At 45.8% G+C, this 13,002-nt stretch overlaps 1 protein-coding gene across 5 annotated transcripts in view; it reads right to left on the reverse strand.

The window, feature by feature from the left end:
* FBXL18 (F-box and leucine rich repeat protein 18) overlaps nt 1-7,119 on the reverse strand; it is a 131,134-nt gene extending 124,015 nt beyond the window's left edge. For 3 of the 5 annotated variants that reach the window (XM_044980671.1, XM_044980670.1, XM_044980667.1), the window contains exons 1-3: nt 7,009-7,119; nt 4,632-4,832; nt 1,899-3,445 (exon numbers count right to left, since the gene is read on the reverse strand). In XM_044980671.1, the coding sequence (XP_044836606.1) occupies nt 1,899-3,445; nt 4,632-4,832; nt 7,009-7,050 (1,790 nt within the window). In that variant the 5' untranslated portion in view covers nt 7,051-7,119. Of the gene's footprint in view, nt 1-1,898; nt 3,446-4,631; nt 4,833-5,524; nt 5,621-6,883 lie in introns of all 5 variants that reach the window. The other 2 variants (XM_044980669.1, XM_044980668.1) reach the window with 2 other exon arrangements.
* Between the last annotated feature and the right edge of the window lie 5,883 nt (nt 7,120-13,002).

Below are 13,002 nucleotides of genomic sequence, written 5' to 3' on the forward strand. Positions count from 1 at the left end.
GAGACATGTAATCCATTAGATGACAACCAGCAGGCAATCCCACCCTGGACTGGATAATCTCTATCTAGCCTTTTGTGGTATGGGGGCATATCTGAGCAACTCTTCATCCTGATAATTGTTGCATCATGTTTTGCCAGTCCAGAACTTTCTGGCAGTACAGATGCTTGTGGGATGGTGTTTTTATTTGATAGCTACCCAGCAATTCACTACAGAGGTGAGCAATACTTGGTTATCACTTAAGATCCTGCATTATTCTCAATTTTCCAGCTGCGTTAATTGAAAATCAGAAACCTGCCTGATTTTTCACAATATGTCATCATCCTAATGTGAATCTGACACAAAGACACACTGGCTCCTATTTTCTGGGTTAATAACTTCCAAACATGGGTAGGGGAAGTGGCAGAAAAATGCACGCTAGTAATACTCTATTTTATTCACTAGGTGACACTGCTGCTTTGTAACATCACCCGAAATTAATTTCTAGGCTTGCAGAAGATTCTTGGGGGGGGGGGGGTGGAATTAGCCAAATGACACCCAATCCGGTTTTCAATGAACAACTTTATTGCCAGATTTTAAATGCTGCGCAGCTCCTCCAGATAAAACCTTCCCCAACTCCATTTGGAAAGTTATGACACCTTAAGAAGAGTGCTCTTATGCTACTACCATGGGAGACGTGGGCTTTTCCTTTGTGGGAAACGGTACACACCCTCTCCACCACAGACTGAGCACTCCTGAGGACAGGCCACCACAGTCCCTGGATGCAAAGTTCTCTGGGCCTGGCCAAACAGAAGTGACCACTGCACATCAAATTGTTTTCTCCAAAGATTAGTCTTGCTATGTAACTAGCTCTTTTTGACGATGTTTAGAAGCCCTTTACCAGCATAGGACCACCAGTATACTAGACTGGCAAAACACTCCCTAGTGAGGCTACAGCTATGACGACAAATTTGTGCTTTGTACTGGCATAAAACCGACCCCCAAGTGAAACAAGCGATATCAGTAAAAGCACAGCTTTGCCAGTATAGCTGCATCTGCGCTAGGGTTTTTGCTGACATAGCTACGTTGGTCAGCGATCACACCGCTGTCCGACATAGCTGTGGCAACAAAAGTCCCTCGTGTAGACAAAGCCAAAGACTAAGTTGCTCTCCTAGCTTCTACTGCCACTGCCCATGCTGCACCTGCTATGGACAGAAGATGTCTGAGCTCTGAATCCAGCAGCTTTCACCAACACAAAGATTTTTTTAAAATAAACAGTTCTATTGACTTAAGTGCCATCTTCATAGCTCATGAAGAAACCTGTTGTGAGAATGTTTACAGAATTCACACCAGGTCATTTCCATCACGGTTCTTTAGCTATAGTAGAGGTTTCTTTATGTATCTGGATGAGTCATGCTACCTTTGTTTGTGAGAGTTAAAGCATTTAGACTCTATGGAGAAAGGCCAATTCAGAAGCAGCAATGAATAGAGCTTTTGGAGGGTAAATGTTCTGCATTATCATAGAGCAAACACCAGTTAAGAGAGCTAACCAGAGGTCCGATAAGAGATCAGGAGAGAGGAGACAGCTCTTTGTAGACCAACATGTTAACTTGCAATGCTCTGCACTGCCAAGAGAGTCTTAGGAATATGTCTTCCTTGGAGGCCACAGGGGCTTGAGGGTATACAGACCAGCTCTGCTTCTCAAAGACAATACAGAACACACATTCCACTCACACCTCCACAATCCTGCTATCCAGGACGAAAACCCTCTAATTTTCAGGCCATCACAGCCACCTTCCATGGGACCTGAAAGCTAATATATTGTCCTCCTTACGTTGGTCCAATAAGATTCCCATCTCCTCCACATAGACACCTTTCTAGATATGCATGAATAAAAATGGAGATCAATAACAGGCCCTCACCTGAGATCCCTCAAGCACTTGCAGTGCTTCAGCATGTCCATGAGGGCAGATGTATAGCCCACTTTTCCCATCATGCCCAGGTTGGCTAATGAGAGACTCCGCAGATGCTGGCATTGCAATCCAATGCTAACAAGTCCAGAACCAGTCAGGATACTAGGCAGCTGTGCTAAAGTGAGGTTCTGCAAAAAGGTCAACTGGCCAATGGCAGCCACCTCTGAATCCCCAACGCTCCGTGCCCGGCTGCAAGGGGGCAGTGAGTTCCGAATTGCTGGCTCATTCCGGGGCATGGCAGAGGAAAAGTTGGACCCAATTAACTCCAAGTTTTTCAAAAATGGGAGGTTCTCCAATAGAGTCCAAAAAACAGAGGATTGAGATTTCTGATTTGACTGCTCCAAGAAGTTCTTGGTGTATGTTGGCACCCCAATCCGGATTTTCTTTCCAAGGCCTGGGGGCACCACATTAGTCATAGACTGCACAGGTGGCTTGTCTGTATTTGTAGAAACATCTGTGATGGAGCAAACCGGCAGCGCCAAAGACAGCAGGTGCTTTAGCCGTGCCAGGAGCTGGCACAAATGCTTCCCTAGGCTTTCCGAGCTGTGATGGTGGGCAGCAGAAAGGTTCAGATGTCTCAGATTGCAGCAGGAAACAACCAGACTCTCCAGAATGCTGCTGTCAATATCATCTTCTGCCTTCCGAAACAAGGAGTCAGAAGACAGACAGCGAATGCAGCCACTGAGATTCAAACTGGTCAAGCTTTTGAGGTCCTTCCCTCCATTAATAACCTGCAGGATCAGGTGGCCACCAGATAAGGTGCAACGGCTAAAGCTGAAGTAGAAAGGGTTGTTGAATTTCAAGTGCTGAAGGAGGCCAGAGCCATTAATCCAGGATTTGGGCAATTGCAAAGCATCCAAAGATACATTTCGAGCCATGGAGTCCAAAAGGTTTTTAGTGGTTCCACTCTCTGCAAAACTGCCAGGGGCAGAAATGAGGAAGGCATGAAGATTCTCTGGGGTCCGGTCACTTAGCACTGCCAGATACAGCCTCACCACCTCCTGATTGACATAGCCAGGAGCCAACCTAGCATAAAAGACACGAAGGTTCTGGTAGTGGGGGACGTTACTTTCACCCACCATCAGCTGCCCAGACAAAATTAAGCCTTCTCGGGATCGGTCTAGGATCTCAAAATAGAGCAGCAGTTTCTCAAGGCTGGTGCAGCATGGAACCACTCCATATGACGGTGTGTAAAGGGTCTGCTTGAGCTCCAGTACACGACTAAGGGTGGCTTTACATTCACTGCTTAACTGGCCGGCATCAAAACCAGGGTTTACATCAATTGCCAGTGAGCGCAAGTGCTGGAGAGCGGAGAGTATCTTGGAGAGGCGGAGGGAGGTGAGATGGCAGCCAGACAAGTTCAGCTTCACCAGGTTCTTGCATCGTATTACATGGTCAATGGTGTGACTGGGGAGCCAGTAGCAGCCAGCCATGTTCAGCTGGTGGATCTCTTTTCCAATCCCCCTCATTAGCTGCTTCACTTTGTCCTTGTTGACCTGTATTTAAACACAAACTGCTTCAGTAACATTGAAGAGGATGCTTAATTATACTGCCTCACTTCTCTGTGCCTCAGTTTCCTATCTGACATACCCTCTACTAGAGTGTTTTGAGACCCTTGGATGAAATGCACAATATAAGTACTAAGTATCATATTGTTGTAACTGCTGGTAGTTTGTTTTACCCTTCAGACTTAGGATCTTGAAGATTACATTTCATTTAGTTTCTAGTTTGAGTCTGCATTACTGACTGGCCCTAACAGATGCTAAGTGACAATGACTGACAGGAATTGAAGGCATTCACCGCTTCTCAGCTTCAGACCCTATGTCTGCAGAATTATGCATCTGTGGAACAGCTCAAGTTGACAGAGGAACTACTGCTTCTTCTCTCTGCTTCACCCACTTTCCAGCCTATTCCACATTAGATGAAATATGCTTTCTCCTTTTCCTACACTTAGAGAGACAATCAACTTAAAAGTCACACTTCTACCTGGAAGTTGTTTTTACTACCTACTATTATTACAACACTTAAGTTTTCTATAACCAAGAGATAGAAAAATTCATTTGTCGGTTTTAGTTTACTTTGTGTATTTGACAGCACTTTGTGTAGTCATTTCCCCCTGGTCATGTGGGAGTTTCACTAACAGGAAGAGAAACAAATTCTGAAGAAATAAGAAACATTGTAATGACATCTTAACATCATCATCCTGGGAAGCCAGAAATGATCAAAGCTACATTTAACTTTTTTTAAAGCTACTTGTTTTCAAGTTGTTACTAATCCTTTAGTATATCACTTGCAGGCTGTTACATACAATTTAGGTTGTTGTTTTTTTAAATACTAGTTAAGTGATTTGGAATACAACTGACACTCTGAAATAGTTCTACTGCACATTCTAGTTAAGCTTTTCTTTTTAAAAAAACAGCCATATGGAAAACCAGAAGTGGTTGTAACATTGGCTTTAAGTGACACTAGGTCTCTGGAGTAGTGATACCAACTATCCTAATACTTGAGAAATCCCCCCACCCCTTTTCCCTCCAAGTCAGGGCTATAAGGCTATAACTATGTTTATGATTTGTTTTGTACTTGGAGAAATCAGCCTGTCTTCATACTCTCTGAAGCAGCCCACTCTGGCAGCTTACCACAATCCCCATGCCCCATCTGGACATAAAACCAGTGTCTCCCCACCTGATATTCTTTATGAAGTAGCACCATGTGGGTTAAACTCTTGTCAAGACAAAGAGTTGCAAGCTTTCTGCAGGTTCTCCTCACATTCAGAACAAGGTCTGTGCAAGGAACGTAGCTCAGGATGTGCAAAAGAATCTCATCTGAGAACTCCATCAGGTTGATGCCATTACTGTCCTCCCCAATCCCTGCACTCAGCGTCTCCTGAAAGGAAAGAGCAGCAAATCAGCTCAGAAGCCTTATGGAGTTAATGAGAGACAGAGGAGAAAAGACAGACCTGGAAAAAGCACGATTTATAAAATAAACCGAGTTAGAAATGGATTAAGCCTCACATATTGAGCCATTGGCTACTACTGTCTACAGAGCCAAACTTTCCTCTAGATCTGATTTTGCACTCCTGCCTTGCCACTACTGTAGCGCCTTCTCCTTGTTTTGCCAATTCATCAGCCTCCTTCTAAGTGCTGATTTAGAAACAGAAGAAAACCCCTTTATGCTCATTCTGCTCTTGTAGTTTATTGCAATGGTGTTGTTACTAAGCTAGTTAATTCCCAGTAATGCCAAAGACCTGCTTTGGAGTTGGGAAATTGATTTCCCCCTTCTTCAGAAATGCAACCTATCACCTCTAGTCCCCCTACCCTCAAGACATGTGACCTACGTAAGAACCTCTTACTTTGCCTTATCTCTTACACCACCATCTGCCTTCAGTTTATTTGTACATTTTATGTCAGATGTTTACATCGTTTGAAACTACAGAAATTGCAGAGCTATATTCCCTCTATGGTTAGTGCAAAGCCATATTCCACCTCTGCTTTTTCTTTTTATCCTCCCTCCCTTGAGATCACATGTTGTGGCAAGAATTCCCAGCTAACAGACTATTTATTAATCCCAGAGCTCACCAACACTGCAGCAGCCATTGGGAATGATTTTGTAGCAAAATGATATTACATTCTCCCTCTCCATCCAGGCCTGAGTGTCTGGCATTTACAGCATGCCTAGACAGAGATAAGAACAAAACTAGATTATTAAAGACCCTCACGGAAATCCTGTCCCATTGAAATCAATGCGAGTTTTGCCACTGATTTTGATGAGGGCCAGGATTTCTCCTGTCTTTAAAAGGGTTCAAACTGAGTTTGCTGAACTGACTGAAAGCAGTGCAGTACCCTAAATATATAGGATATATGAGTTTGGTCCTATGGTCAAACTCTGTTTTAAAAGTCTAGACATACATTTTCTAAACTAGGGAGAAAACATTTTAAGCCCCCAGTACAGACAACAAATACCCAGCACAGACCCCACCAACACACTGCACTACAGCTAGAGCACTGAAACAGCTGAACCGCTCCTTTAACGATCATGTCAGAAACAGTTATTATGCAGTTCTCATGGATAAAAGATGCACGAAGCAAAGATCATAATTTATAAATTCCTGCTAACTCACAGAAAGAATTCATCCACTAGTAAGATCCTAGACAATCCCCCTTCCAGTTTAACTAAACAACCCATAACCAGGCCGGGCATGGACATGGAAGTGAAAGGATCCCCTAGAAAGCCCAAGAATTAGCCTACTTTGATCTAAGGTTACTTTCCATTTGTTGTTACATTCTGATCCCTTCCATGGTGCTTTCACTTGCTCTAATAAAAAACAAGTATGACAACAGTCCTTGGGTCTCACAAGAAAACCAAACCAAAACAACATCAACGGGAGAAAAACAACTCTGGAGCAGGGGCGCGAGAGGCTAGAATCATGGAAATGTAGGGCTGCACGGGATCTCAAGAGAAGAGCTCACCAAGTCCAGCCCCCCGCCCTGAGACAGACCCACATAAAGCTAGAGCATCCCTGACAGATGTTTGTTCAGCCGATTCTTAAAAACCGGCAATGAAGGGGATTCCACAAAGTGAATCACGGGGGATGTTTGATGTATCGTTGAGAAAGGCGCCGGGCTGCCACCGAGGGCCCCCGCCAGAGCAAGGGGGCATCAGTGCGGCGCTCCCACCCCCGCCCGAGAGTGGGGGCTAGGAGAGCTCAGCCCCCCTGGCCCACTCAGCGCAGGGCCTTGCGAGGGGGGGGATACGGGGAAGCGAGGGGATGGAAGGGGGGAAGCTGGGCCAGCAGGGGCCGTAGGGAAGAGGATTTTTTGGTGGGGAGGGATGAAGGCAGGAGGGGGCGGAGTCGGATTGAGAGGGGAGGGGGTTGCTATGGCGCCGGGCGGGGGTTGCTATGGCGCCGGGCCGCTGCCCCTCTCCCGCAGCTTTACCTGTCCCGGGTCGAACATGGTTCCCCAGAAGCTGCCTCCAGAGCCCAGGCCGCCCTCCCGAGCCGCTTAAACAAGCCGCTTCCCCGGCTTCAGGATCACCCCCACACTTCCGGCGCACCTCTGACCTCACTTCCGCTCTTTCTCCGGGGCCAGCCCCCTGCCTTCATCTTGGGAGTGGCATTATCTTAGCGCCGTCCTTTTGCCGCCATCTTGAGAGTGGCCTTGACGCCCATTCGTGCCGCCATCTTGAGTGTGGCAGTAACTCTCGCCCCCTTCCTAGCCGTCATGTAGGGAGTGGCACTGGGCAATCTGATCCCTTATGACAATTTTTCCAAACCTTCTTTGAGCCATGGTTTGGGATTACACAGCAAATCGTGTCTAGACTCTCTGCCATAGGTCCTGATAGCCTGGGCCAACAAAACCTCCCTCAATGAAAGATCTCATTCCATACTACAGTCATAGGGTTTTCAGAGTTGCCAACCCCAAACAATGAGTCAGGTGCCAAAAAAACCCCATAAACTTGGTTTAGAAAGCAGGATATGTTATTAAAATTATACATGGGGGAGGGGGCCTTTTGACTTGCCTTCTGGTTTCTGAGCTATTAGGGAATCACGTTTTCAAGCATTTATCGCAGCTAATAGTTTACTCTTTTTTTAAATGGAAGCCAGGGTTGTTGCATAATCCCGTGACTCTGAGCGCTGGGACATTTAAGACAAGCAGCAAATACAGTGAGATTTGTGATAAACTCATAAGAGTTGGTAATGCTGGTTTCAGATTACTTTCTATAGAACCCCGTGAAATTTCTGCAGCTTTTTATTGGTTTCAGCCAGGGCCGGCTCCAGACCCCAGCGCGCCAAGCATGCACTTGGGGCGGCGTCCCGCGGGAGGGCGGCAGGCGGCCCCGGTGGACCTCCTGCAGGCACGCCTGCGGAGGGTCTCCTGGTCTCACGGCTTTGGTGGAGCATCCGCAGGCGTGCCTGCGGGAGGTGCACCGGAGCCGCGGGACCAGCGGACCCTCTACAGGCACATCTGCAGGAGGTCCACTGGAGCCGCGGGACCGGCGACCGCCAGAGCACCCCCCGCGGCGTGCCGCCCTGTTTGGGGCGGCGCAAATCCTAGAGCCACCCTTGGTTTCAGCCCTATTAAATTGTATAGGACTTTACCTTAAGGCCTGTCTATCTACTGTCACAGGCTACTCCCTCATTGAAAGCATTTATTGTACCCTGTTGCAAACAGAGTACAACATTTCAGACATTTATTCATCAATTAAGCCTCAATCCTGCAGTCGGATCGTGCAGATGGACTCTTTCGTTTGTGTGGATCAAGCTGCAGGGCGGTGGCCTTACATTGTGTGATGCCAAACACAATGAGGCCCTGATCGCACCTGTGGCCTCTACGTGCTATTGCAATACACTAAAATAATAGTATTATGGGATGGTAATGCATTCAATCGATATCTAGTGAAATAAAAATAAACATATAGGAAAAATTAAACCCATCTGTTTAGTCAAGGTTTGCTCCATGAGCTGAAAATGGGGTATACAGGCTGCACACAGCTTAATTGTGGGGTTACGTTTCTTTAAATTTAATTTGACTTTAGTTAGTTATCTCTTTATTGTTTAAAACAATTTATGAGTAGTAAAACCTAGACAAGAATCCATCCTTATTGGTCAATGCATTTCGGAGAACCTTCTTATTGTGTATTTAGCTAAATGTATTATTATTATGAAACGTGTGTTGTGAGACCGCTAAGAGGCAGTCACTTCATTGCCTCATTGAATTAGGGACTCTGCAAATATATAGTGAATAACAATCATATAAACATAAATTTAACTGTATCTGTGCCCAGAAACATTGCGAGGGGAGCAGTTTTAAAAAATATATCTTAAATGGTGTCAGGTAACACCGCCTGGGCTACTGAAAAGCTAGCCCCAAAGCCCACGTCTCCCATCCACAGTAGTGGATCCATTCTGATGTGGTTTGCTTGGAGCAAGGCAGCAGCTCACTTCACATTGTTCCACAAGCGATACTCCATCATAGACTTTAGCTCCAAACAGACCGAGAGGTTGCTCACAAACTCCTAGCATAATTCAGAACCACGACTCAGCTTTGCAAATTTCAGTGAACCCCTTGAGAAGTCATCGAAAATGACCCTTGGCAGCAGTTACTGATCCCTCCAGCACAATTCCGGCTCCGCCTATGAGTCGGCCCTTGCTTCCTGTTCTGATTGGTGTATTCAAATGAAGTTTGACTAGTAATACATCTAGCTTTGCAGGGCATTGCAGTTTTGTTTTCCCAAATGAATTTGTTCATTCAATGGCTTCCATCAGGATCCATTTTCAGGAGGGAATGCAAAGGCCTTGCCAATATTTGCAATGATCCCTGACCCCGCTAGCGTAGCAGCTGCACTGAGGCAAATCTCAAGTGTTGACAAAGAAAGCTAAGGTAGAGCTCACCCGACTTTTGTAACCCACACCTACTCGGTGTGGCACTTTGTCCCCTGCTTGTGGTGATTTGGCCACATGCAGAGGTTGATAAGTCTTGAAGACTGTGCCCAGTTCTGGTCGCCTCATCTCAACAAAGATATATTAGAATTGGAAACGGTACAGAGAAGGGCAGCAAAAATGATTAAGGATATGGAACAGCTTCCATATGAGGAGAGATTAAAAAGACTGGGGCTGTTCAGTTTAGAAAACAGATGACTAAGGGGAAGGGGAATATGATAGAGGTCTATAAAATCATGAATGGTGCGGAGAAAGTGAATAGGGAAGTGCTAGTTACCTCTTCACATAACACAAGAACTAGGGGTCACTCAGTGAAATTGATAGGCGGCAGGTTCAAAACAAACATAAGGAAGTATTTCTTTACACAGTGCACCGCCAACCTGTGGAACTCATTGCCAGGGGATGCTTTGAAGGCCAGAGTATAACTGGGTTCAGAAAAGAATTAGACAAGTTCATCTCTATCAACAGCTATTAGCCAAAATGATCAGGGACGCAAGCCCATGTTCCAGGCGTTCCTAAACTTCCAACTGCCAGAATCTGGGATTGGATGATAGGGAATAGATGACTCAAAAGTGCCCTGTTCTGTTCATTCCCTCTGATGCATCTGGCATTGGCACTGTCAGAAGGCAGGATACTGGGCTAGATGGACCATTGGTCTGACCCAGTACGGCTGTTCTGATACTCTATAGCATCAGCTAACAGAAACACCTCTTTAGGCACAAGGTGCAGCAGCTCATGCTTTAAGATTCAGAAGTACAGGGTTCAATCCACACTGCTGATGACTCACTCAGGAACGTTATATTGCAGTTTCAAACAGACGGTGAGTGCAACTTACCTCATTTGCATTGCTGGCTACTGATGGCTGAATATCAAGTCCAGAAACCACCAAAATGATGGATTTTCTGTAGCTACATGTATGGTTTTAGATTTGTTTTCATATCAAGGATTCCTTAAAGATGACCTAGAAAGGACAAAAATGAGTAGTTGCCCTGTTTCATTCTGAAGCCATGAACAGGGTATTAAAAGACTGGGTGGGGGGTGACTGTATTTTTAACCTGCAAAATATCAGGAGCCTTATGTCTTGTCATACCTGTTTTGCTAGCAGTGTCCCTTGGAGGGCCCAGCGCTATGGAGTGTGAGCTCTTTCCATCCCTGATTGATTGATGGCAGAGAGTGTAGCATCTTTAACAAGACATGTAGCATGCTCACTATTTGGCAAGTGCTGGAGTTAAACAGAAGTTATCAGAATCAAACCAAAAGGATATTTTAAAGTCTGAACAACAATCACACAGCCCCCCTCAATCAGGACTGACTTGCTTAGTATTGGTGAGATCACTAACCTTTTATAGGGACAGTCCCGATTTTTGGGTCTTTTTCTTATATAGGCTCCTATTACCCCCTACCCCATCCCGATTTTTCACACTTGCTGTCTGGTCGCCCTAACCTGCCTGTTTTCTCGTCATCCATAGAATTTTTCAGGCAAAACGGGTAGACAAGACCTGAATTTCCAATGTAACATACAGGCAAAAGAAACAACAAACAACAGGGCCAGCGTGCTAGGCATAGAACACCTGGAGGGCAGCGTCTGTGCTGTGCCTCCAGAAGGTGTAGCACAGAAGGTGAAGGTGGAGGGAACGTAAATGTGGCTGCTGTAGGGACCATTAAGGCTCCCAGTGTAATTACAGCAATCTCCCTGGTGATGTCCATGCGTTGCAATGAAAGTCGGAATAGTTAATAGTATGTGACACGGCCTCATCCCTCTTGCCACCAGTTTGCCGCCTACCTGGGAGTTATGGGGGGGTAGGGGGCAAGCCAGAGCACAATGCCACCTCTGGCAACTATATAAGGTAGTTTAGCAGCCACTTTGCAAAAAAAACAGACACAAAACTCGCTTCAGAACATGGAACTCTTCCTCTGTGAGCAAAGAATATTTACAACCCATTTCAATGGCAAAATCCCAGTCAAAACATTCTTTATCTGATGCTTGACAATAGACTTTTCCCAAAAGGGGCATGTAATGCGTTGACACCATATGAGAGCTTGGTTTGTTTGCATGAGTATAACCTGTAGCCAGCGGCTCTGCACCTTCACTGGTGCTACACACAGCTGCTAAAAAGAATTGTACCACCACTAACGATAAGCATTTCTTCTGCAGTGTAACTAGCTCTACTTTCTGTTAACTAGAGCAGTGGTCTCCAAAGTGGGGGTGCGCAAGAGGATCCTTGGGGGTGCATAGCAGGAGGAGCGCTTTTTTTTTTTTTTTTTTTTTGCTTCATCAGTTTTGCTTTGGCAAAAATGGTAGAGCCGGCGCGGCAGGGGGTGCATGTTCAAAATTTTTTTACTGATGGGGTGCGCAATCAAAAAAGTTTGGAGACCACTGAACTAGAGTTTGTAAGGCTATCTGTAACAGCGCCATCTGGTGGCACCCAATAATATTCCCGGTGGTTGGGAAACATTGAAAAGTAAAGAGGCTGATGATCAATTAATGCAGGCGTTAAATCCCAAAAGAAGAAACAATCTCCTTTACCAAGGACATCACTAATCTTTTTCAATAGCTTGCATCCATAAGCTGATCAGTGAGGTGACTTCCTTGGTCCCAAGCTGACTACAGAGCACACATCTTGCAGCTGGTGTCTACCTAGATCACTAGTGAAAGTTGAGCACTCTTAGGGGAGAAGGACGAAAAACCGGGTAAGGCTGGGCCCAATTAGCCTTCTTCTCCCACTCAAATGAAGCGTGGCATTGACTGGGAAGTTAAGTCAAGTCTAGAAGGCTGAGGGTTAAACCCATGACATGGTGTCTCAAAGACGGTTGAAGAAGGTGAAGCTAAGACAAATGGGAAGTCTTGGGCCTTCCAGCAGGATATGGAAAAATCCCCTAAAAAATCCAAATAAGGGTGGATCCTAGTCACTGGCACCCACAATACTGACACACATACCAGGTAGGGCTGAGAAATCGACTTACCCAATGGCCGAAGTGCCAAAGAAAAAAGGGATTCACTCGGATTCTGTATTGTGTGTACGCTGAGGAAGTCCCAGCAGCATTATGTGCGGAGCACCTGTTCACTGACCAGTGACCAGGGTCTGAAGCCCGGCTAGGTATAAAGTGAGAAAGCAGAGACTGGCACAAGAGGGACTCCCCCATCTGGGAAGCTGAGGGCCTTATTTGAAATGCAAATACATTTGATGAATAACCGTACTATATTTAGCGCTGAATCCATGTCCTGGTTCACTGACAAACTCATGCAATGATGTAAATAACACGCTCCCTTCCATAGCCTCTTTCTTCTAAGGAGCTCACGGCCACTCTACCACGGTGGGTATCGGTCTCTCTAATCTACAGCCGAGAAAAGCAGCACAGCCATTGTGAACTTGCGCATGGTCACAGTGAGTCAGTGGTAGCACAGGGTATAGCGTCACGGTCTCCTGACTCCCAGGCCTCTGCCACAACCAGTGCACCGGGCATGACTACTTTTGATCAAGGACAACACATTCTTCCAGTGACCAGCGATGCAGTGGGACTAGAGTCAGTGGAAAGATATATTACCCTCAAACCTATGAAATGGCTAGAAATTCCCAGATCTAGCTCAACACTAATTAGCGTTAGGAAGAGATG

The sequence above is a fragment of the Mauremys mutica genome, chromosome 11 (assembly GCF_020497125.1).
Source record: "Mauremys mutica isolate MM-2020 ecotype Southern chromosome 11, ASM2049712v1, whole genome shotgun sequence".
Lineage (NCBI taxonomy): Eukaryota > Metazoa > Chordata > Testudines > Geoemydidae > Mauremys > Mauremys mutica.